This window comes from Myripristis murdjan, chromosome 3 (genome assembly GCF_902150065.1).
Source record: "Myripristis murdjan chromosome 3, fMyrMur1.1, whole genome shotgun sequence".
Classification (NCBI taxonomy): Eukaryota; Metazoa; Chordata; class Actinopteri; order Holocentriformes; family Holocentridae; genus Myripristis; species Myripristis murdjan.
Genome location: NC_043982.1, coordinates 2,963,488 through 2,989,192, shown reverse-complemented (window position 1 = coordinate 2,989,192; position 25,705 = coordinate 2,963,488). Strand labels below are relative to the sequence as shown.

The following is a 25,705-nucleotide window of genomic DNA, read 5'->3' as shown; positions in this document are numbered from 1 at the left end:
TTTTACACACCACATTTGCTGCAGTTTCATTCTCTTAGTTTACATTTGAGTAATGGATTTAGGTCTGAAAAATCCCCCATATAATTATAGTCTAAGGCCAGCATTGGATTAGCTGCACAAAGGCAAATTGTGCCACAACAAGAGACAAACTGTGAGGAGAGTAGAGTCACAGTCTGTTGGACAGCATAAAGCATCTCTGCAATGAGTCTCAGTACAGCGGTGGCATACTGACTCCTTCTATGCAGTGTCGTCACACCAAAAATGCAGTTTCCGCTACTTTACAGCAAATATTAAAGTTTACCCATTGATTAATAAAATCTAAAGCCTACCACAGAAAATGATCTCACCTAAAGCTGCCACAAGTGTCATCCCTCTGACAACTTCATTGACTTTTGAACTTTTGATGGCCTTGATCTTCTGTCGTACACATGCAGTTGGATAATAATCATGCCATGAACCTGGGCTGAAAAGAGCTACGACCAGTGCCTCCTCCATCAAAGACCCCAAAGAATAAAAGTGCGAAAAGTTATTTCCAACAGGGCATAACATAATATTTTACGAGGATTTGAATTTGAATGGGATTAGTATTGCCAGTGGTTGTTTTTTCAGAGCATGTCACAAGAGGAAGAAGACGGTGGAATTTTTACGTGCAAGTCTGTCAAAGTTACTGATACGGCGAATTTGGATAGGACATCCAAAGCACTGTTGTGAAGCTGTTAACGAGACATGGCTGGGAATATTTGTGAGTGTGCGTACAGTTAAAAATTTCCATCCTTTCCTCTTATCCTTTTGCCTTGTAGAGTCTTGTTTTAATTTATTATCCTGTTTATTAGTTACGTCAAGTACCTTAGATCCAGTGGCCTGTTACATACATTTGAGCAGCACTCTCTGGACCATGTAAATAATATTCCTCTGGACATTCTGAGAAACACTAGCGCTAACAATATCTCTTGAGTGAGACACACCATGGTTACTCCTGTCACGCCAGGTCACATGAACTGTCAGGTGTGTTTGCTTTCAGGTAGGATCAGATCAGATCAGAAAATCCCTATTTTGGTAGGCCCCCCCAAAGGCTCGCTGTGTAGAGCACGTACCATGTAATACTAAGTCAAAACTATAGTGACCTGGGTTTGAATCTGGCCCTGACCCTTTTCTGCATGTCATCCGCTCTCTCTGCCCTGTCTTTACCTTCTCTCTCCACTGTGACAGTCTGGTAAAGCAGAAATGCTCCCCCAAAAAATAAAGAAAATCCACATGTTCAAGTAGCCTGGCCTGCCACCTGGATCTCAGTTATGTGTGGACATAAATCTGGCCACAATCTGGATAGCTGGAGGCAATGCCATTATTTACCATACTCCATTTGCCATGATGCCTCCTGCTGGTTTCAGAATTCTGTATGATCAGGGATCAATGAAGGAAAAACAAAGCACGGGGTGTGATGGAAGAGAAAAACAGCTACAAGTGTGAAGAGTTATTCAGCCACTTGTTGTGAAGAGCTCAGAGGCAATGAGTGACCACCAGTGTCGTCTGCTCCCTCTCCACAGGGCCATAAGAGCACTGAGGAACAGTGCCTGCTTAAAAATGAATGATAAATGATAATGATAAAAACGGCAGGGGAAAATGAATGGATCCCATATCTGACCACAGAGCTCACATATCAGTTAGACCTGATCTGAAATCAGATCTGATGGTTGTAGACTTTGGTGTAAGTGTGTTTGGGTAACGGGTTCCTAAGTAGTTAGTCATAGTAACCAGTTTGTTGTTTTTTTTTTTCCCAAGTAACAAGTAACTTGTTCGTTTTTTTTAAATTTAGTAATCAGTTATTCGTTGTTTTTGAAAATGTTACTTTTGTTGCCTTTTTAATTAAAGGCAGAATGAGTAGGATTTTCCTTAAAAAAATGTGTACGCATACAAAATGAATCCCTCCCAGTTATTACTTCTGAGCCACTAGCAGTGTGTGTTGGTGTGTGTGTCTGCAGAGACCCTGCCCTCTGCCGGGATTTTCTTGTTTCGCTGAGCTCAGGACTCCTCTTGGTGCTCACATTTGGGTAGTGTGTAGCTCGCAGCTAATAATACCGCAGCGTGGTGCCAGATTGATGGCGCCACATCCAATAGGAAGCCATGAAAATTGCAGAAAAAAGTAAATCTTGTGAGGCAAAGCGCCAAGTGCACAAAAGTCATGCCACAGCGAGAGTGGATCTGGGGTTGGTAGGTGCCGGCAGGCCAGTTTTTTTTTTTTTTATCCTAAAGATGTGGTGGCGCTCATTCACTTGACATCTTAGGAAATGAAAAAAATGATAAACGGTTGTGTTTATGGTTGAATGTTGCGTTTACAAGCCACAACGACAAATCCTGCTCATTCTGCCTTTTAATCCATAACGTTTAAAGGAAAATGCTGCACAACAATTTCAGAAGCAGTAACTTAAAGTCTCTAGTCGCTCTTGAAGGTAACTTTCCCCAACACTGGCAAAACCATGGACAGAGTCGACCAATTGTCTTGACCATGGTCTCACTTACTGAACCTTATTCAGATAAAACTAGTATGACATCATGTTTAAGTACAGCCTGCAATAAATCACAGTATCCCAGTGTCTCTTGAACTCCTCAGTACAATCATTTCCAGGAGAAAGCTATCGAAACCTCAGCTTGCATCTGGGCTACTCTATAGTGTTCAGTTTTCCCAAATCCATATCTGGCATCCCTACAGACAGTCCTGCCTCAGGATGCAGAGTATAGAAACAGAAATGCCACAAGACTCATTACTGTAATCTAACTTGTAAACATGCAGACGTGCTTGTAGGTAAAGCACAACACAGACAGGTTTTCCAGCTGTTTGTGGTTGTGGAACATGTAAACAGTTTTCAGGGAGGCCTCGAGATTCACTTCATCTAAAGTCAACAATGCCATCCTTTACATTCTCTGTCCACTCTCTGTTTTGAGATGTAAAAATACCTGAGATTCCAGCTGTAGGCCATTTGTTATTAAAGTCTGATACTGTACATTTCTGAACCATAAGTACTGACTTGCAACACAGCCCTTGTATAGCAAACGGACAGATCAGCTTAACAGTAATATTCAACAGGTGGAGCTGTTTTCTTGAGTGTGTTTAGTCAGGTGGAATTGGGTGAAAGCTTTTCAAAACCTGATGTATATGCTGTGTATGTGTGTGTGTGTGTGTGTGTGTGCGCGCGCGTGTATGTCACAGCATCTGATGTGTGCCGGCCTGTGGTGTTTGGTGGAGGGAGATACATCCTGTAAAACCAAACTGGACCCTCCTCTGGATGGGACGGAGTGTGGAGCTGACAAGGTAGGATCATGCAGAATCGTAATAGTTTTATCTTTCCTAATAGATTGCTTCCAATTAATGAAGATCCCAAATAAACTGAAATAACACTGAATAACGTGATCTGACTAGGAGGGTCTGTAAATGCACCAAAGTCTTGAATCAGAGTAACCACTGATGAGAATGTCGCAGCCTCTCCTTTATTCGTATGTCAGGAAACACTGCTTCATGTAATTATACAAGCAAGAGGTTCTGTGGAGAACATATTTATTCTGTGTACATGGATCACATACAGGAGATGTGCATGTGTCCCCTATGGCAGTGGTTTTCAAAGTAGGGTCTGAGGACCCCCAGGGGTCCTTGTCATACTTGAACATTTGTAAATGTTCAAGTATGACATGTTAACAGTTTAACTCTTTGAAATCTGTGCAAATTTACGTTGATTTAATTAAAAACACGGGGAAGAAAAGGCTAGAAATTAATGGAACATTAGCAAAAAAAAAAAAAGAAAAAAAGAAAACAGAAAGAAATACCAGAAAATTATCAGAAAACTTGTACACACGAAAAAGAAAAAAGAAAAACTCAAAAATTTCATGTATTGGTGTCTTTCGCGACATGGAAATTTGCATCATTTGCATCGCCCGCTGCGAATTTGCGTCTATTCACGTCTTTGCATTGACTTTGTACGCGGCGTGTTAAAAATGCGCTTTGCGTTTAGTGTGAACACTACTTTAAACATAACATGATTTTGATTGATGGTATGTTAGACTGCATGTAAACTCAGCTAATGTGCGTGTTAGCCTGTGTTAGTATAAAAATGTATTTGCAAATTTTGTGTTTAAAGTGTTATATGTATCCCTGTATGTGCGTTCATTTTATTATACTGTATACTGTATGTGTTTGTGTATGTGTGTGTGTCAGTGGTGCAGGGCGGGGGAGTGTGTCAGTAAGACTCCCATTCCCCAGCATGTGGACGGTGACTGGAGTCCATGGAGCCAGTGGAGCATGTGCAGCAGGACCTGCGGTACTGGAGCCCAGTTCAGACAGAGGAAATGTGATAACCCTCCGTACGTCATTAGTGTGTGTTTGTGTGTGTGTGTGTGTGTGTGTGTGTGTATGTGTGTATGTGCCAAACACTTACTGGCATACTGATTAAAAAACAACGCTAGTTCTTATCTGCTGCTTTAGTCATGTTGTGGGGACTCGCCTCCCTCATGGGGATAAAAAGCAAGTACCCTCAGCAATTCATTTTAATTATATTAATTTTAGGGTGAAGATTTTATTTAAAAGTAAGCTAACTTCAGGGTTATGTTAGGGTTAAGGTTAAGGTTAGGGTTATGCAGGTTGTAGTTAGGGTTAAGGTTAGGATAAGTCTCCAGGAAATTAATGCAAGTCAAAATAATGTCCTCTGAAGTGATGGAAACACGACTGTGTGTGTTTATGTGTGTGTGTGTGTGTGTGTGTGTGTGTGTGTGTGTGTCTACAGACCTGGTCCTGGTGGTCGACAGTGTCAGAAGGCTAGTGTGGAGCATAAGGCCTGTGAAGGCCCTCCCTGCCCCAAGGGGGCGCCCAGCTTCAGAGACCTACAGTGTCTCTCCTACGACCGAAATGCCAGCAAGAAGAAAGCCAGCATGCTGACCGCTGTCATTAATGATGGTAAGACAGAAACACACACACACACACACACACACACACACACACGTTGGCAATGCATTTAAATTGTAAGAATTATAAGAATTAAGTTATGATGCGAAATCATATCCCACTCTCTGATCTGGCCCTCACACTGAATTAGTTTCAGTAAGAAATGACAAGCTGACTTTGCAGTGTATCAAAAGTCTGACAAACACACGGGGCATCAACACAAGTTTCTTGATCATTCACAGGGGAGGACGCTGATTGACTGATTTTTGGGGTGGACTCATTGGCCTTCACCATTGACAAGACATTGTCAATAGTGAAAGTAATACTAAAGTAATCCAAAACGTTATACAGTGTGTTATTTTGTATAGAAAGGTAACATAATCACACCAGTTGTAATGAGTAATATGTTTCATTTGGGTTATAACTCATGTATTTCTTTATTGAAGAACAGCTTAACACCCATCACTTTCTCAACAGTAACAGAGTCAAAAGAGTTGTTAACTATTCCCTGCACAGCTACTGCCAGGACCCAGTGCTGTGGATTCATGGTCCCCATTGGTAAACTGAATTGTTGCAGTCGTAAAACAAGACAGAAAAACAGAATTTATAGAGGAAAATTGCAAAATTGTATTAAGAAAGAGGATGTTACATAGAAATATAGACATGAAAGAAAAAGATCATTCTGAATGTGTGAAAAATATCAGTAGAGAAGCCTGAGCCTGAAAAAAGGAAAAACCGAATGAAAAATATTTGAAAACATAAATATATGGAGTCTTGACATATGTGAAAAATATCAAGTATCATAAATTTGAGAAAGTAGTATGAGAAAAGGAAAAAAAAACAAATGTGGATTTGCAGCTTATACACAGAATGTGCAAACGGATTCACAATATGTTCCGTTTACAGATGAGGGTAACATGTACACAACGTGCACATTTGGATTATCTGTGCTTCATACTCAAGTGGCCTCAACAGCAACAGGCTGCATTTCAGACAGTCCTTGTGATCTTTGGCCAAGACGTTTCCTCTTACTTTCATTTTTGATTTCCTACCAGAATGGACTGATAGGCGTCCAAGCAGACACTCCTTTATTTTACTCCACAGCCACGGCTGCCAACTGGGTCACCTCTCAGCTGACAAACCGCGGCGAGAAGAGGAGTTTTCCTCTATGATCATCCCATCTGATTCACTCTCAGCTGTTTGCATTATTACAGCTGTTTGACAAATGCTGTGGTGCTTTTATCCACGAGAAGAGCTCTTTTGTTTTGTTCCGAGAGGAGGTTAAGATGTTTATGTGTTTGCTGGTGGAGGAATGGCCTCCCCTTTGTTTCTGTCCTTCCTTCCTTCTTTCCTTGCCTCCCTCCCTGGGTTGCTTTGGAAACACGAGGCTAACATTTGCCTGTCTGGGATAGAGTCTGATGCGTAGTTCCCACCAGTATCACTACCAAACCAGTTCCGGTCTGTCAACATTGATGTCATCTCTGATCTAATGTCAAAAGCCCGAAAAGCTTAAAGTCCATCATTGATGCCGCCCTCTCTTCCCTGTTTATCATGGTTTGAGCCTGTTTTGAAGGCATTATTGCTCAATTCGGCCTTCAATAGCACTTTCTGACCACCAAGCCAGATATAAACGTTTTTGGGTTAGGCTCAGAATAGCTGTTGTTCTTTGCTGTAATTGAATATCCCCAAGTTTGACCAGTGTCTTGCAGCAAAATTTCTCAATATTTTGCCCAAAATTTCATTTTTATCAGGATGGAAACACCTCTGAAACATAGTTTTACTGGACACTGAAGCTCTCACCTCATGAATTCTTGTGAGGATGATACCAGAATCTAGATCTAGAGAACCTGATGGAATTCATTACCATGGATTAAAGATGAAAACAAGCCTCTTTGACTTGAATTAATATTGATCAATGTACTGTAAAATAAATACATAAAACTGTAAATAAATAAATAAATAAAAATGTCTCGTTAGAATCAGTGCGGGTTATAGGCTTCCATGCACAACCATTCTAGTATTGATCAATTCTACAATAAATATGTCATCAGTCAGACTGCATCCTATCAGAGGTGGCCCACGCTGACTGGATGGGTTTAACCCTCCGCCTGTGTATCTCTAGTGCTTTCTGCTTTGCCGTCCAGCTGTCCAGTGAATTTTAGTACATCATTTGCATCATTTAGTTCATCATTTTCTGAGTAATTCTTAAAACTTAAAAATGTATTTGGTTTCCTCCATCATACTAATAACTTTGTATGTGTGCGTGTGTGTGTGTGTGTGTGTGTGTGTGTGTGTGTGTGTGTGTGTGTGTGTGCACACAGAGAAGCCATGTACATTGTTCTGCAGCCCAGTGGGACGAGATGTCCCAGTCCTGATGGCTGACAGAGTGATGGATGGGACGCCTTGTGGACCCTACGAGACCGACCTGTGTGTAAACGGCAGGTGTCAGGTACACACATGCACACACACACACACACACACACACATATACACACACATGCAAACATGCACATGCAAAATCATATATGACGAAAGGATATGCACACACACACACACACACACACACACACACACACACACACACTTAAAGATGTAATGGATGATTAAGTCCTGATGTTCTTAATTTCAATCCAAAGGCCCTTTATTGGCATGAAATACAAAAAATAAAAATAAAATATATATTTCCAAAGCCACAGATCCAGTTAGCAATCCTTGGATTGTGCGCTTGCAGTAACAGCAACATATGCTTCAATAAAATCATTTCAGTCAATCAATTAAAGCTGTTATACATAACAATTTTCAGTATCAGTACATCATTGTGATGCTTTGGTTTAATTACTGTAAGCAAATGTGACCGCAGTCCAGACAATATATCTTCTATCTCACACCACTGTATTACCAGGGTTTTGCAAAATTGACTACATTGCCTGTAAGCTCTGTTGCTTCCTGCTGCCCCTCCATGGCATCTTGGACTTTACTTTGGAAAATGAATGGAAGTGATTTTCCATTGGCCCTTCACTCCTCCCAACGGCACTATCTGCCATTGCCAGAAAGCTTGAGCTCTGTTTACCCAGGAAGAGCAGTGCTGTCTTACTGTTCTGTGCTGTAAAGCAATGCAAAAGATCTCCACCAGAACTGGTCTGGTGAGTCTAGAGGCTGGAAGAGGCTGACGGTGTTCTTGGCAATGACGTTGTTACACTAATATCTCAGAACTAACATAATAAGATGTTATATAGCATCTTTAACCAACCGACCAACGTTTTAAAGGACATACACTATTCATGCATTTTTCTCCATTGTTCCCTGAATACACATCACTGCAACTGTTGCACACACAATCTATAGCCGTTTGGGCAAAGTTTCCAAAAGTACAATTTTCTCTGAGGCTCTCTGTCTCTTTTTTTCTGTTTGTTCTAAGATGGAAGACTTGGCAGGTTTGGACAGCCTTGGGGTTTTTAATTGGCCAGTGAGTTGAGTGAGGTCAGAGCGAGACTTCCTGTTAGTGACCACCGGCTATATTTATAGCAGACACAGAGAGAGAGAGAGAGAGAGAGAGAGAGATAGAAGAGTGGGAACAGAATGATTGTGCTGTTCTGGTGTCGCTGGGTGAGTGCTGAAGATAGGATGCTAATAGTGTTTCCAACAGATTGGAGCTTCAGTCAACAGAAGGGTAGTAATAAAACCACAATCTGTGATATGCTGACTGACTGACTGAGTAATGCCGGGAACACACTAGAGATTGATCAGACTGATTAGCACTGTATTTGGATATCCCAGCAATCAGGAAGGGAATCCCTAATCTGGGGCTTTATCAGGACCGATGGTCAATCTTAGATTATGTGGCAGAGTAAAGAGGTCACAGATTCAACATCTTGATCAACTGGCAGACTGATCTGAGCTGCACCATCACACCCAACATGCTTCTACTGAAAAGTGTAAAGCCCATGTTGCCTTTTGTTTGCTGCTGGCATATTTAAAGCTTATGTAGGTGACTTTTTTCTTCATAATTTTAACAACATCATACACACAGGGTCTGAGCCAAACTGAAGCGTTGAGAAAAAAAAAAAAAAAAACATTGCCCTGGGCTGCTCCTGGGGCAGTCGTCTCATATTTACTTGTTAAAATCCACCTCAGTGCAGCTCAAACAATCAGTCACCTCAAGGAAGTGTTGCTGCGTCAGTGTAGTCATGTCTCGTGCACATGGATGTGCGCTACCGCTGTGCACGCTCACTTCCTCTCCCCAGAAGAACTTTACTGTAGCTGCATGTTTTATCTTAGCTTATAGGATGGCAGAGAAGGAAGGTGGCTCACCAGTTCCTATTCCCCAGTTGCATCAGCATCACAACAACATGCACGGGTATGCTTGAGTGTGGCAAGGACTTAGAGGAGGTGCTGCATCTCATTTGGATTATTATTTCAAGTAAAAATGTCTTATTTCTAGTCAAAATATCTCATTACACTTAAAATAAGACATGATCAGCTCAGAAATAACTTGTCTTTAGACAGTTTTCACTTGTTTCAAGTGAAAATTTACTTGAAACAAGTGAAAATTAGCTTGAAACAAGAAACAAATTTTGCCAATGGAACAAGCAAATTTTTACTTGTTCACTTGTGTCACAAGTAAAAATTTTTACTTGAAATAAGACAAATAATCTTGGTAAGATTTTGACTTTTTGCAGTGTAGCTTTGATGCAGATTGCTGTAATATTGTTACCAATATATATCTATTTGGATTCCATGCAGTTCTCCAAGATAAGTGGTTGATTTTGATTGTTAGAAATAGATTTTTTTATTTATCTGTATGGTTCCTTATCCTTGCCTAATCATATTTAAGAGTAAGGCCATCTCCACACTAACCCCCTGACTTGCTAGTGCCGGCATATAGCAGCTGCATGTACTAAAAAAATATTGGGCGCAACTGTTACCGAAGTAGCTGTTGAAATGAGTTTACATGAGCTATGTCACAGTTTCAACACAATTAGCCAATTACAATACCAGAATCACTATTTAAATCAGAGGGTTGCATTGTGTAGACAAAGATGCATGTCTATCCTGTTATCAAGTGTAAAACAAAATTGATCCATTGCGTTCAGAATTCAAATGATTAAATAGAGCTAGTACTTGATATTCAAAGACAGTCTACAGTTACGCAGAGTAATTATGTTTTATTTAAAATAATCCTTATGGTGAATCCATGAAAAAGTAAGTACAAAAAAAAAACAACCTCACATTACTCAAGCCCTGATGCATCTGCCACACTTGGGTAGGGGAGGTCTGTCGTCCTCATCTTCTTCCTCCTCCATCTCTTCTTCTGCAACATCATCCTCGTCATTGCCCTCGTCGCATTTATCCACAGGCGAATATTGTGGATCGCGCAGCAAACAGCAGTGATCCTGTCTCTGGACTGTACAGCAGCTCCACCTGTGCAGTCGAGGCAGTAGAACTGTGATTTCAAATGTGCTGTACCATCGTTGTATCTCTGCTCCACCAGGGATTTGGCAGAAGGAGTGTAAGGTCTATGCTCAGTCTCTTCATGAGTTGACGTAAAATACATTGTAGTTGGGTCCCTACTTCTGATTAATGGGAACAACTTCTTTCAAGTTGCATAATGTGAATTGACTTTGGAAAAATAAACCTACGTAGGGTGCCAGTACATACAAAAATAATTTCACATTTGCACCTAAATTAGTCTACGCAATTCAGGGTTAAATGAGCTGTTTTTCCTTTAGTAAATCAGGTGCAGGGAGCAATTATAATTGAAATAAACCCCTCCTTCATTTTTGCACTTTCCGGCCGGTACACCTTAAAATACATATTCATCAGTTCTAAGGTTGTGAATGTTTGAAGCCTGGCATCCATCTTCAGTTGCATGTGCACGCCCTTGATAAATCAGAATTATTGTTACTTTCTACTTTTGTGTAAAGAAACCACAAACCTTTATGAATCAGGGGGTAAGCTGGGTAAGTTTGGATGGGGACAAAACCAGATCTCTTTAATCAGTCTCCAGAGTTACACAATTGGGAACGTGTACTCCATTTATGATGCCAAAAACTTCGCATGCATCATATGAAACATCCACATCTGATATTAGCCTGCTTGAACATCAACAGTGCAGCTTTCCTCCGCTCTTGCAGAGTCAAGGAGGAAAAGATTCCAACTGGACCAGAGTTGAAGCTTTGGGCCTGATCTGAACATCTTGATTGTTGTTTGTTGTAGAAACCTGGCAAAGTGCAAAAAAACTTTGGCTTTCAGGAATAGGGCAACAGTCACAGGTATGTCAGTTTGAATGGGACTAATTTTTATCTAGGAATATTTTTATTTAACATTTTACAGGTAAGAAGCCTGGGAGTTTAACTGGCATAGATGTGCACAATACCAAAAAAAAAAAAAAAAAAAAGACTGACATGGCACATTTTAACAGGACTGAACTTACAGATGTGATTACATTACCCCAGCTCCCCCTGAGCAGTGTCTGAATAGGGTTTAGAGACAAAAATATCTGGGAAATCCATTATGAGTGTTTTCAGTCGTCTAGTGTGTCTGCAGCCTAACAGACCAATGTGCTGACTGACAAACTGACCAGCTGACAACTGGCTGACAGTCCAGTTGCTCCCCAACCTGTGGGCATCCTCATTAGCAGAAACAGGAGTAGTCTGCACTGTTTTTCAGGATTCTTTGTTCCTGCTCACACTGCAAAACTGGAATAATAATGGCCCCCCAAAAAGCCGATTATCATTACGACCTTAACATAACCCATAATCTTCAATCAATCAAAAAAAAAAGGCTCAATTAGAGCTGAAAATCTGAATTTTCTATCAGTTTTTAAGAAAACAGTTTTTCAAATCCTTGCTTCAATACTGAATAAGGAAAACAGAACCAAGAAATAATGCTATTTTTATAGTCATGTAGGGTTTAGGAATTAAGGCGACCCAGTGGTTGGGAGACCCCAAAGTTCCGTCCTGTGATCAGAAGCTCCCAAGTCAATGTTATGTGATGGTAAAAGAATTGTTGTCATCAATGTGAAACTCACAAGAATGAATCAATCATGCCTTTTATTTGTCAACCATGTTTTAACTGTTTTTCTCCCGATGGACCACAGTTAAAGAGAATTTCCCTACAGGGATCAATAGAGTACCACATTCATTAGCCGTCAATGCTGGCGGAGTGTATCCATAGCCGGCTCCCCTGGGGAGGGTTGAGGAGTTTATTTGGATCTGGTGTCCCCACTACACTCAGTCTTTTGTGTTTATTTGCAAATGTTGGATGCCAGTACATTTGGGAGGAATTCCCCCTCCTTCTCGCCAAGGAAAAGAGAGAGAGAGACGAGTCCAGAAAGTCAAATATGGATGCAATTATCATGACGCACATGCGCTCGCAAAATACTCACTTTTTTACATCTCGGTAATGACTCATGTATCCTTTACTGTGCAAGATCACTCATAATCAGTGCAATTGAAGGGCACGTTTTGTGTGTGTGTTTGTGTGTGTGTATGTGTGTGTGTGTGTGTGTGTGTGTTTTCTTGCACATCTATCTTTATGAGGACCAAATGTCCTAACAGAGGTCAGCAGATGAGGAAAATCCTATAAAGTGACTACATTTCGCTGGTTGTCACTGCTATAAGGGGTTAGTTTAGAATTCAGATTTCAGTTTAGGATTAAGTTTAGAATTAGGCTTAGATTTAGGTTTGGGTACGAGCTGTATGTTGATTGCCCCAAATGGTATTAACTGGTGACCACAGCACCACTCGTGTTTACCAGCTGATTGCTCCTATGCAAAGATCACAGAGACAAGAGAGGCAAATGATCTTGCTTAGTTTAGTCCAGCTTATGTTTCTGTGGCTGACAGCCATCAACATTCATAAACCACAGAACTGACAGTTGGTTCTGGAAAGCAATTGTTGCAACAGTGCTGCTGCTTTAAGGAAAACTAATGTGGACGACTTTATTACAGTGAAGGAATTCTGGTGTGAAGAAAGTCTTTAGTCTCTGAAAATTCATTTTCATATCATAGTGGAATGAACGGAAACCAACAGCTGGAGAAAAGGCAGGAAAGAAGATGTCAGAATTCTAAAATATGACTGCTTGAAGAAACATGAAGTATATACATTATGGTATGGTCCTTTAACTGCGTGTTCACACTGAAAAAGTTGGTTTGTGTGCCAATCTACTCTTACTGATGGCGAGTAAAGTGAGTCTCTCTGATCTATGTTATGGCCTTTAGCTGCAAAGCGTCAAACAGTCAAATCATTTTTCACTGCTTTGGTATTGCTTTTCATAATGGTCATCATTTTGATGTGTTAACATTGCTAGCTCACAAAAATTATTTGTGTAGTATTGGTTGGAAAACTGCTGGATGCAACTGTTCTCCAAGGATTGTTTTTGAGTTGTAGAAAACTGGGAAGCTTTGAATGTCTGCAATTAACCTCTCGTCCAGTTTGCCCCTTGCCAGGCAGAACTATTGTTTATGAAACAGAATGGGCCCTGCATACCACTGGGGTATGCCTGCACACCACTTTTGGCCCGGGCGGGCGTGGTTTCCACTCCATTTAAAAACAGCAAGCACATGCCGTGGGACATTACGGTTGCACCTCTCTGAAGGCTCGACAAGGTCAGCGAGGACACATGGCAACCAAACAAAAAACGTGTAGGGTGAGCATGACCAGCAAACAGAGATGGGTAGAACAGTTGATTGACCAATGTAGTGTAGACATTCACAAAACCCTAACTTTTCTCCATGTTGGCTGGAATGGAAATGTGCTGGTTCTGATTCAAGGGACATTTCAACTCAGGCTGCTAAAGCTTCAGCTTTTGCGGCGTCATCCATTGTCATTTGTTTACTCAGCTGTCCGGCGTGTCGAGAGTGATGTGTTTGTTGCTGCTGGCCGACGGTTTGCACTACGTTGAACCGGTTTTCTCTGCCTTTGCCCATGTGTAATGACCGGTGCACCGGCACACCCTAATGGAGCGGACCCAAAGACAAGGAAGTCTGATTGGCCGTTGACAGATGATGACTATGAAAAGCTCATCCGTGGCCAGCCGTTCTCACTTACCAGGCTTGTTGATTGCACTGCTTGCAATGTGAATATAATGCGACTATCATATTTTTTGACACTTTGCGTGGTTAGAGAAGATATTCTCGCCAGTGTCCATACACAACATCAGAGTTTAATTTGGGCAAATTGGGTGATTCTGCTCTGCCTTAGTTTGCGATGATGGGACGCTTCTCTCTGGTACAACCCCACTTTGTGACTGAGGCTGATAAAAAGGCTTTATTTTCACATGAATTCTTGCCTAGCACAGCCTTAAAGTTAATGTAGGGTTAGGGCTTGGGTTTAGGCTTAAGTTTCATGCTGTCATTTCTGCTGGCCTGTTTTGGTTAGACTGATGATACCTGTCTATACTTCTGTCATCCTGTTTGTCTGCTTCCCTCTGCCAGACTTTTAGTTTGTCTGTCAGTGTTATGCATCTGCATCACACATCTGTCTGCCTCTGCCAAAGCCTTTCAACCCAAAAACTGATGTCTCTCTTTCACCTGATGAGGAGGAGAAACAATGGAGGAGGTGGAGGATGGAGGCTGTGGGTCGCAGAGACAGAGAGGGGAGAGATCGAGGTTACAGAGGGAGGAGGAGGCGTGAATGTTTTTGTAAGCCGGGCGTGCGAGACTCTGGCATGCTGTGAAAACACTGGCAAGGAGAGAGACGGAGAAAGAGAGAGAGTGAGAGAGAGAGAGAGAGAGAGAAGGGAGGAGAGGAAGCAGACAGGAAAAAGAGGAGAGGAATATATTCAGTGAAGCTATGAAAATACACTCCATCTGGTTGGAGGAGGACCCGGGAAGTCTGTTGATGGACCGAGCTGCAGTGGGGCCCCGTACGCCCATATGGCCCTCTGAATCAGCACAACTCCTCACTTTGCATGCCTGTGTGTGCGTGTGTAACTTTAAGTCTGGAATTCCTGATTCAGTAAAACTCGCTGCAACTCCTTAAATCCAAGAATCTGGGCCACATACTTGTTGCTGATTCAGACCACGAATAACGTGTGTGCAATGACACACAAACACACACACACACACACACACACACACAATCCTTTGTTATCTCCTAATACAGCTCAGCCATTGCTGCCCTGTGTGTATACTACCATCCAGCTACCACAGTTTAGGTTTATTGACTTCCATATTTAAATTACGCAAGAGAAACCTGGGCTAAGAGGGCATATTCTCAACCTTTATGTACAGAAGGATCAAATAGTAGGGGTGTTTTTCTTTAATAATAAAATGTGTTACTGTACATAAGTGAAAGCCTTCAGTAACAAAGATGTATTGGTATAAGACACCCTAAAAGGAAAGGTGCAGTAGAGCAACATCAAAATAAAATAAAATAACATAAAATAAAATAAAATAAAATAAAAATAAAATAAAAAATGTTGTCCCTGTCTTGTCTTTATTCCATGTTCACTCTGTCTTTGTATTTGTGGTGCTCACTTTGGATTGTCAGGATTTTCTGTAATTTGCAGAATGAAATTAGAGAAAATAAATGTCATTAAGAGAAAAATAAAATCAGGTAAAACTACAAAATAAATACCATACATAATACAGTGCATACAAATACACCGCAAACGCCTGTAATGTAAGAAATAAAGAATAAAAAATGTAAGACATTAAAAGTTAAAATAAAAATAAATAAATGTATAAGTAAATGAATAAATACATTTTTAAAGATAGATTCTTTAAAGATAGATTTTCAGTCAAAGGGGGGGAGTAGTTTTCACAGCCGCTGTGCATGTGTCTCCATGTGTTAGTGTGCGTTTGTTCCTGCATGTAAGTGAATGCGTTTGTGTTATTAACTGTTTCCATGCCAGTGTCAGTGAATGTGTGTTTCCTCATGTGTTTGTACAGACATGTGCGCATGTGTGGGTACATGTTCACACACATGCTCGCCTGTATCTGTCAGTGTGGCGTGTGTGTGCGTGAGCATGGTGGGAGTGTGTTAATGGTTCCCCGTAGAGTAATGGGAGTTGTTTGTTGGAGGCCAGCTGATTCAACTGAGCCATCATTTTTGGAAGGGATTAAGAGCTTCTCTAAACACAGCGAGCAGTTTGGCCTGATGGGAACTAGAGACACAGGCCTGTGTTTCTGCCCTGAACTGACTGCAGGCATCACCGCTGCTCGCTCACTCGCTCGCTCGTTCACTCGCCAGCCTTTTTCCAGGGAGTCTGGCCCCATCATTCAAGGTTGTGTAAATGATCTCGTTTCATTAAATCATCTCTCTTGATCAGTGGGAGTGGTCTTTGCCTCTCTCATGCACACACACTCATATGCAAACCCATCTGAACTGTACAGAAATGCAGAGGCAAACAAGTCCTCCAAGCCATACGACCTCATAAAGCTTCATTTATTCTCACCTGTAACTACAGATACTGATACAGACGGAGCCTTCTGTCCTTACTCTCCAGTCATTTTGGCTGTATTTGTGCACGTTTTCAGGAAGCTTATGGATACCGACAAACTGAGCAGCACCACCGGAAATCATTGTTGCAGTGTAGCCAATAATTCAAGAGAGACCGGTGTATGACTGAGACATGAGGGAGAAGTTTTAAAAATTGATCGTATTAGACAAACGAATTGTCCGTTCTCCTGTGGTGGTGTGTTTAATGACCTCACAGACTACCACCATCTCCATCACCGCCTCCACTTTTGCCTCTTTGTAGCAGCTCCATTATTACGACCTCCACCACCATTGCCATGTTTTGACTCTGAGCTGCCCTCTAGTGGATTTGCTGATGCAATTTTATATCATTTGAAACAGATGTATTTATTTCCGTACGTAAAGGGAGCCTAAATGCGCCTTAGGTTGTAGGTTGTTGTAGAAATACTTGGTTAAGGTTAGGAAAAGCTTACTGTTAAGGTTAGGGAAAGGTTTGTTATGAAGGTTAAGGTTAGGAAAAGGTCAGGGTTAAGGTTACAAAACATGAGATACCTACCTGTTGCTCCGTTACATGACACAGAACCACATCCTGAAATCACAGACACACTCACATGCATTGTTCTACATGCAATTCAAGAGTTGTTCAAACTTTGTGACTTTACTCACTCATCATTGTCTACTATGAAGGCAACCATCAACCTTCATTCTTGGACGTGTTTTTTGTTTCTGTGTATGTGTGTGTTTGTGTGTGTGTGTGTGTTTGTTTTTTCGGGTGGGCAGAAAATCGGCTGCGATGGCATCATTGGCTCGTCAGCCAAGGAAGACCGCTGTGGTGTTTGCAATGGAGACGGACGCTCCTGCAAGATAGTGAGGGGGGACTTCAACCACACCAAGGGCATGGGTGAGTGTCTCTGGCTTTCATAAAAAATGGGATATCAATCAGCGTCATCCACATCTGTTATGGATATGATGCAGTTTGACTGATTACATTGATCGGTCTCTGGTTGTTTATTGTTGGTATCATCAGCTCAGATGAGTCTATTGTGTTATTGTCATCCTGGGCTTGAATGGAGAATTTTATTGTGTCATGATGGTCTAAATGCTGTTTCAAAGTTTTTTTTTTTTCACCCTGGCAGCAATAATAATTATGTGTGAAAGGCTGAGTGCTTCCAATTTTGTGGATTTTTTTGAGGATGAAAATGGTCAACTTTAATTAGACATAGAGTACACTGGTCATCGTATCCTCAGTTAAAAAAAAATATCTGTACTTGCCTTCAAGACTCATTATAGTCAAACAATAATGTTTGTGCAATTTGATGGCGCGTCTCAAAGTACCATCAATTTCTAGTGGGAATCACACCCCCAACACAAATATCCTCCAGTGTTACTCTTCATCTGTACCTGCCTGAAGGACTTGCCAGGTGAAAGAAGTTAGAGTGCACTTCCCTCTGGTTGTCAGAGTGGGGTCAGGGGACACCCAAGAGTCCTTGAAGGGGGCTCCAGACGTCCATGAGGAAGTCCTTCAGGGAGCCCCCAGCAAATTGAAAAAACAGCTTACTTTGACTATAATTCACTTATCCAAATTAGTATATAATTATAGGTTTCACACTCTCCTTTATTATCTCACCATTAGAGTGCAGACAGGTGCACAACTGAATAATAAATTAACAGGCAGAAAACTTCCCATATGGATCCCTGGCTGGGACTAAATCCTGTTAAATGGGTCTAATATTTGCCTATTTGGGGGTGTGTGACATAAAAAAAATGGGAATACTTATGATCTATGTGTTTTGATTCGATTGAGACTGAATTCAGAACTAGTTGCGCCTGGTTTGCAAATATTAACATTTTGAATTGAGAACACAGAAGTGTGCTCACTAATTCCTCTGACATTTAGCAACAAGGAAACTGTAGATGTCCTGCCAGAAGCCTGGCAGGAAGGATTTCAGGATTTTTTTTTTTTTTTTGCATATTAGTTATAAAGCCCTCATTGAATGCCAGGCTTCAAAGGATAATTCTGGTTATTCTGAATCTTGCATTTACTTTCTGTTTTTGCCATCATTGCAATTGATTGTGTTCAAAATGTAATTACTAACTTCAGGAGTGCTGCTGTCCAATACACACCTAGAGGGCAAACACACTTTCAGTCAGGTTAATGCAAAAAGGGATTAAAATGTGTCATTTCAACAGAATAGCACACGCCCTGTGGTTTCATGTCTTTAAACATCTGCAGCTGGGAAATTATCATAGCATTTCAATTATAACAGTTCATTTGATACTTTGCTTAGGTTTCTCACACAGCTCCTTGTTTATTTTGCATGCTGCTTGTTTTCTGCTGCGCTCAGGTCACATTGCGAATAGCGGAGGAATGGACTGTCGTTTGCATCAGCTCAGCATTCTTGACCTGTTTTACTCACTAGAACACCCACACCCAAAACCATCTGTATTTAGGACTTGAAAATCAACCATGAATGAACTCAGATACCTTTCACTTTTCTTAGGTATGGGTCATTTTATTAGTGTGATATCACTGACAGATTTAATTGTTAATACCTGCTGTGTTTACTCCCTGTGTTGGCACTTTTCCTACATGTAGAGCTTACAAAAACTCTCAAATACTATTTGAAATGACGGCAAGGAGGTTAATCTGAACATTTTCTAAGTCAGCAGTTTGCATTTACAGAACGTTTGATATGTCTTCAATGCGTCATCAGAGTGATGACTAGTGATTTTTTAGGCCTATATGGATGTGGTATTGAAGCGCTCTACATTTTTGGGAGTGTGTGCATCACAATAAAATGTACAGTTAAAAAAAATCCCTCTCCCAGCTATTCACACATTCTCATAGTGTAAAAGTAAGAAAAAAAAAATAAATAAGCAGGTCTCCTCACAAATTAAAGTATCAAAATGAGCTTCCCTTAAAAAACAGAAATGAAAATAACATACTGCTCACTTCAGTTCTATCCTGTAATCTACCAGTAACATAAAGTGCCTGCTGCAAAACTGACAGATCATTAGGCAGAACAAAAGCAAAAAAAAACAAAGCAATAGTTTTGAACAAAGAGCATATTATCTTTAACTTAACATATTTTGGGCATTTTTCTTTTTCTCCTGTATTTGCTTCTCTCTCTGAATACAAGCGCTTCCTGCTGTACACTGGCTTTGACTGGTCGGCATGGTTAAGTGATTTAAATAAAGGGACAGTTAAAAGTTAAAATAATGTATTGGACAAGACAGACATAGTGTAGCCACACAAACCACAACACTATAAAAAGCAAAGTGTTTTGCGGTCCAGCAGAATAATTACCAGGTCTGGGCCTGGATGGGTGATTGGTCACGCCTACTCTCAAGTGAAGTAACCGATAAAATTAATTTGGAGCACAATCATTTGCCATGATTGGCAAAAACTAAGTAAAAAAAGGCCCAAGTTGAAAATAGCCATAATTATACTTTAAGCTAACATTTCTTACTGAGAGTAAAATCAGCAGTGTGGCTGTGGTGATATCACACACACACACACACACACATGCATGCGCATGAACCCTAATTTGTTCCTTTACTTGGAATAATGAATGAGCTGGTATTGATCACTTGAGACTTTTTTTTTTTTTAATGATAATGATCCAGTGCAATGATTTGAATTCAAACAGGAGAACTTTCCTATTGACTTGAAGTGTGTCATTTTCAGGATTATTTGACATAATTTACAACAGGATGAGGACTGAGGATGTGGACTGGATGTCAGATGCTCTGTTGACTATTGATTCTACTGACAAGCAGAGGGTTTCTCAAAGTACATCTGACCAAACTTTACAAAAGACAGTTTTTTTTTTTTTTGTTTGTTTTTTTACATGAGGAGACCCTTTGTTAAATCGATCATGTGTGAGTTCATCCGCTGTGTCATCTCTGCACTGTACTTCCCGGAGATCAGACCTGTCAATCAAACCCGTGTGTCCCGGGGCGCCCCGTGGCTCACCTGGTAGAGCGTGTACCACATATTGTCAGCGCAGCGGCCTGGGCTCAGTTCTGGCTCGGGCCTTTTCCTGCAGCTCATCCCCCCTCTTTCCCTTGTCTTCCCTGTCTCTGTCTACTGTCACTGTACAATAAAATGCCAAAAAAATAATCTTTTAAAAACAAAAAGAGTGTCCTTTACTGTGACGTCTTTTTGCTTGGATTATCTGTCGATGAAGTTTGAGTCGACAGGCGTTTGTGCTGTTTGTTCCAGCAAACCAGAAATGTACAGCAATTGGTGACAGAAAATAGCATAGTTACTCATACAAAAATATTGCTGATTATTACTTGAAATTAGATAACGCAATTCTCATTGCACTGGAACTTCATCTTTAACAAACCTGTTGAAGCTGTGGCTGTTTTGATTGTCTTGCATTCGCCAAAACCAAAGAGGCTACTGCTAACCAGCAAATTAATCAATACATCAGCCATTCTCTATTCAGCAGTGTCCAGCATTACTCACCAGGGTCGCCATGACAACACAAGCATGAGAGTCCCAAGAGGGGATAACGAGGGGAACGGGAAAAAGTGAATGTGCATGTGTGTGTGTGTGTGTGTGTGTTGGTATGCAGGTGTGTGTATGTGTGTGCGCGAACACACATATGCAACCACAGGACATGTGACCTCCCTTCCACTTCCTTCTCTGTCCTCCAGTCACCACTAGGCAGTGTAAGAGGGTTTCTACCTGTGTGATGACTAAACCCAGAGCTGTCCCCAAGTGTTTCTCATGTAAGATGCATGCACTGTGTGCGCGCGCGGGTGTGTGTATGTGTGTGTGTGTGTGTGTGTGCATATGTGTGTGTGTGCGAGCATGCTTCCTGTGTCGCCTGGAGTGTTTTACCATAGGCAGATGAGTGGGGCAGTTGTCCATGGGCTCTCCTGAGGGACGTAGAATCATGAAAAAAAAGTTGGTAACGCTTACATAAGCAGCTCTTTGACCCCGTTACCCCATAACCCGGGTCCAAGGTGTGCCAGGGACGCATTCTTTTTTAATCAAAGCGGTTTCCTCGCCGCTGCTGTCCTTGTGAAGTGGCAGAGTAAAAGCAGGAGTGGAGGAAACAGCCCTCTGCCATGAAGTGTGAAAATATGGCAATCCGGCCAGCTGGCTTCACACTCCCAAGCCCCCACCTGGTATGGAGATTTGGTTTTGCTGCCAGCTTAAATTTCTGACACTTACTGTACAAATGTTGTACTACTCCGTCCATTTGGCATTTGTTTAACACTGAAAATGTCAAATGGGCAACCGTTGCTTGTAAACCCAGGCGAGCCCATGGCACTGTGTGTTTAATCGTAGGGCGGATGGACAGGGTGGTGGAGGGTTATGGGATACTGCTGGTAAAGGGTGGCTTTCATGAAGGAGTGGTGTGTTTTTAGCTTTGGATACAAGTTGCCCACACTTCCAGTAAAGATCTATCCGGCGTCAGTTTCATCCTGAGCTCACAAAATTTTGTGACATAAGAACAACATCTTGCAATAACGGGATGTTTGCATGAAAAGAGAAATCTGTTCTCTCACCATGTCAGGATTATGTGAAGGAGACACAACTAGAAACAGGAGGTAGAATGCCTTTTAAAGTATATATAAGGATGAGGAAGCCAATGATAGCCTGATACATTTACCTTCAATTCAATTATTTACCTTCAACTCAATTTCTATTCTAAATTTTGCATGGACATTTTATGCTATACGTCAAGTTTTCTTTCTTTTTCCAGGAGAGATTTTTTTGCTGTAAAGTGATGCCCAAACTTAATCCTCGCTTTAGCCAAGTAAACTAATTCGAAAAGCAGTCAAGGTTGTTTGACATATCTAATTTCTCATCTTCAGTGAAAGTTTTGTAATATTTGTTAAAGTTTGTGTAGGTAACTTTTTAGAGTGGGTGGACTTTTGTCAAAAATTTGTTCTCAAACACCCACCTGAGATTCAGTATCTCATCCAAGTTGCTCCCACCCTCATGCACACTTGACGTGTGACTCCAGTGTCAATGCAATGGCAAGTAAAAACTGGTAAGGACTGAGATCATGACGCTTCCATGAGGTGATTGGCTACCTTTTGTGTAGGTAACTTTTTTTCTATGATAGTGGTCTGATGGCATATTATTGTGAAATCCAAATAGTCAAAAAAAAGTCCCATTGGTTCAAAAGTATGTTTAATTTTTTGCATGCATACCATGTACTTATGCTTGTGCTGACGTACAGACATACAGTACAGGCCAAAAGTTTGGACACACCTTCTCATTCAATGCATTTTCTTTATTTTCATGACTATTTACATTGTAGATTCTCACTGAAGGAATCAAAACTATGAATGAACACATGTGGAGTTATGTACTTAACAAAAAAAGGTGAAATAACTGAAAACATGTTTCATATTCTAGTTTCTTCAAAATAGCCACCCTTTGCTCTGATTACTGCTTTGCACACTCTTGGCATTCTCTCCATGAGCTTCAAGAGGTAGTCACCTGAAATGGTTTTCCAACAGTCTTGAAGGAGTTCCCAGAGGTGTTTCGCACTTGTTGGCCCCTTTGCCTTCACTCTGCGGTCCAGCTCACCCCAAACCATCTCGATTGGGTTCAGGTCCGGTGACTGTGGAGGCCAGGTCATCTGCTGCAGCACTCCATCACTCTCCTTCTTGGTCAAATAGCCCTTACACAGCCTGGAAGTGTGTTTGGGGTCATTGTCCTGTTGAAAAATAAATGATGGTCCAACTAAACGCAAACCGGATGGGATGGCATGTCGCTGCAGGATGCTGTGGTAGCCATGCTGGTTCAGTGTGCCTTCAATTTTGAATAAATCCCCATCAGTGTCACCAGCAAAACACCCCCACACCATCACACCTCCTCCTCCATGCTTCACAGTGGGAACCAGGCATGTGGAATCCATCCGTTCACCTTTTCTGCGTCTCACAAAGACACGGCGGTTGGAACCAAAGATCTCAAATTTGGACTCATCAGACCAAAGCACAGATTTCCACTGGTCTAATGTCCATTCCTTGTGTTTCTTGGCCCAAACAAATCTCTTCTGCTTGTTGCCTCTCCTTAGCAGTGGTTTCCTAGCAGCTATTTGACCATGAAGGCCTGATTGGCGCAGTCTCCTCTTAACAGTTGTTCTAGAGATGGGTCTGCTGCTAGAACTCTGTGGCATTTATCTGGTCTCTGATCTGAGCTGCTGTTAACTTGCGATTTCTGAGGCTGGTGACTCGGATGAACTTGTCCTCAGAAGCAGAGGTGACTCTTGGTCTTCCTTTCCTGGGTCGGTCCTCATGTGTGCCAGTTTCGTTGTAGCGCTTGATGGTTTTTGCGACTCCACTTGGGGACACATTTAAAGTTTTTGCAATTTTCCGGACTGACTGGCCTTCATTTCTTAAAGTAATGATGACCACTCGTTTTTCTTTAGTTAGCTGATTGGTTCTTGCCATAATATGAATTTTAACAGTTGTCCAATAGGGCTGTCGGCTGTGTAGTAACCTGACTTCTGCACAACACAACTGATGGTCCCAACCCCATTGATAAAGCAAGAAATTCCACTAATTAACCCTGATAAGGCACACCTGTGAAGTGAAAACCATTTCAGGTGACTACCTCTTGAAGCTCATCTAGAGAATGCCAAGAGTGTGCAAAGCAGTAATCAGAGCAAAGGGTGGCTATTTTGAAGAAACTAGAATATGAAACATGTTTTCAGTTATTTCACCTTTTTTTTGTTAAGTACATAACTCCACATGTGTTCATTCATAGTTTGGATTCCTTCAGTGAGAATCTACAATGTAAATAGTCATGAAAATAAAGAAAACGCATTGAATGAGAAGGTGTGTCCAAACTTTTGGCCTGTACTGTATGTGCAATGTATGCGTTTTGTTTTTCTTCTGTTTTTCTCCAGAGTGGCTTTAAATATGTTTTTGGTGCAGTAAATTGGTGTAAATTGGAGCCCTGCAGTGTGCAAGCGAGTTGTTTGTCCCATTGCTCCAAAGGCCCATTGCTTTGAAAATACACACAGGAGTTGTTGGAGTTCAGTGAATGCTGGTGTTATGTGGAGTTTTGCATCCCTCCTGAGAAATGCATCCAGCCCTGTTTACCTGAACCTTAACCTGAGGAAACCCCAGTGTATTCTCATACCCAGGGTGTCAAATACCGGCGCTTTTCCATGGCTCTTCAAATCTGATGTCAACACCAAAGGCACCCTTTGCTTTGGGATGAGACGCACTGAGCTGTCTCGCTTTTATTTTCACATGGTTAGGTTTAGCCAACAAAACCACTTAGGTTTAGGCATAAAAACTAGTTGGTTAAGGTTAGGGAAAAGTTAGGCAGAAAAGGCAGAAAAACAGCACACGGAAAGTGTACATGGTCTCACTCCAAGAGCGAGATGTATCACTCTGCCTCACTTCACGCATGAAGGCATCTCGCAAATCAAACTTGCAGCCCCTGCTTCAGGGTCCTGTGGTTTTTCCCGCCATTCGTCTCTAGCCTGACTTTCTCGCTCTTTATACTACGTCACCACCCCACACATTTAATACTGAAACCAAAGGATGCCTTTGGCTTCTAATGGGTGCCTTTTGTGTCAGTATCAGATGCCAAAGGGTGCCTTTGGCATTGGTATCAGATGCAGAAGGGCCTGACAAAGTGTCAGTATTTGATGCCTTAGGAATGAGCGCAGGCTGAAACCCTTGCCTAAACTTGACCAAATTTATGGAGTGGACATTTTTTGAACTGTTTTAAAAAAAATGGGCATTTTTTCAGAACATTCAGGATAACAGGCCATCGGACTAATGGACTTTGGGTCCAATTGGACATTCTTCTGACTACTGGGGCTTATTACTTATTACTACTGGGAATATTGGGCCATTGGTCCAATGGGCAGTCCCCTGCTTCCCCTCCTCAGAACCTCCACCAAGGTACTATAGCTTAGCCTACAGGAGCTTGCAGACCGACAGGGAAGGCTAACTGTCTAGCCACTTCCTATTTCCTCATTTCATCGGTATCGGAGCTACATGAGCGTGGGAGCGACTTGGACAAGCTATTGAATCTCAGGTGGATGTTTGAGCTATTTTGTTGAATTTTTTAACAAAAGTTGCGCAAGCTTTAAGCTACCTTCAACTGCTACATAGTCCAAAAACGAAAAGAGTTTGTTAATTTTTTTTTTGTTAGGGTTAGGGTCAGAATTTACTGGCCATCTGCACTAGCTGATGGTACCTAATATGGAACTGCTGGAGTGCAAATTAAGTTACAGTTACTCTACCTTACATACACTGAGTGTAAAATGCTGCTGTTACTAGGATAATGCCTGGTTAGAGAACAAGGTTAACTGAAATGAGTGAACTGAGTTTTACCCCACATGATGAGTTTTATTCCTCA

At 41.4% G+C, this 25,705-nt stretch overlaps 1 protein-coding gene across 2 annotated transcripts in view; it reads left to right on the top strand.

Annotated features, from left to right (window-relative positions):
• Positions 1-25,705, top strand: part of adamts17 (ADAM metallopeptidase with thrombospondin type 1 motif, 17) — a 143,072-nt gene that overhangs the window by 82,993 nt on the left and 34,374 nt on the right. The window contains exons 11-16 of one of the 2 annotated variants that reach the window (XM_030076458.1): positions 3,206-3,307; positions 4,205-4,350; positions 4,770-4,939; positions 7,249-7,376; positions 17,131-17,251; positions 21,016-21,090. In XM_030076458.1, coding sequence (XP_029932318.1) covers positions 3,206-3,307; positions 4,205-4,350; positions 4,770-4,939; positions 7,249-7,376; positions 17,131-17,251; positions 21,016-21,090 — 742 coding nt within the window. The remainder of the gene's footprint in view (positions 1-3,205; positions 3,308-4,204; positions 4,351-4,769; positions 4,940-7,248; positions 7,377-17,130; positions 17,252-21,015; positions 21,091-25,705) is intronic. The other variant, XM_030076467.1, reaches the window with a different exon arrangement.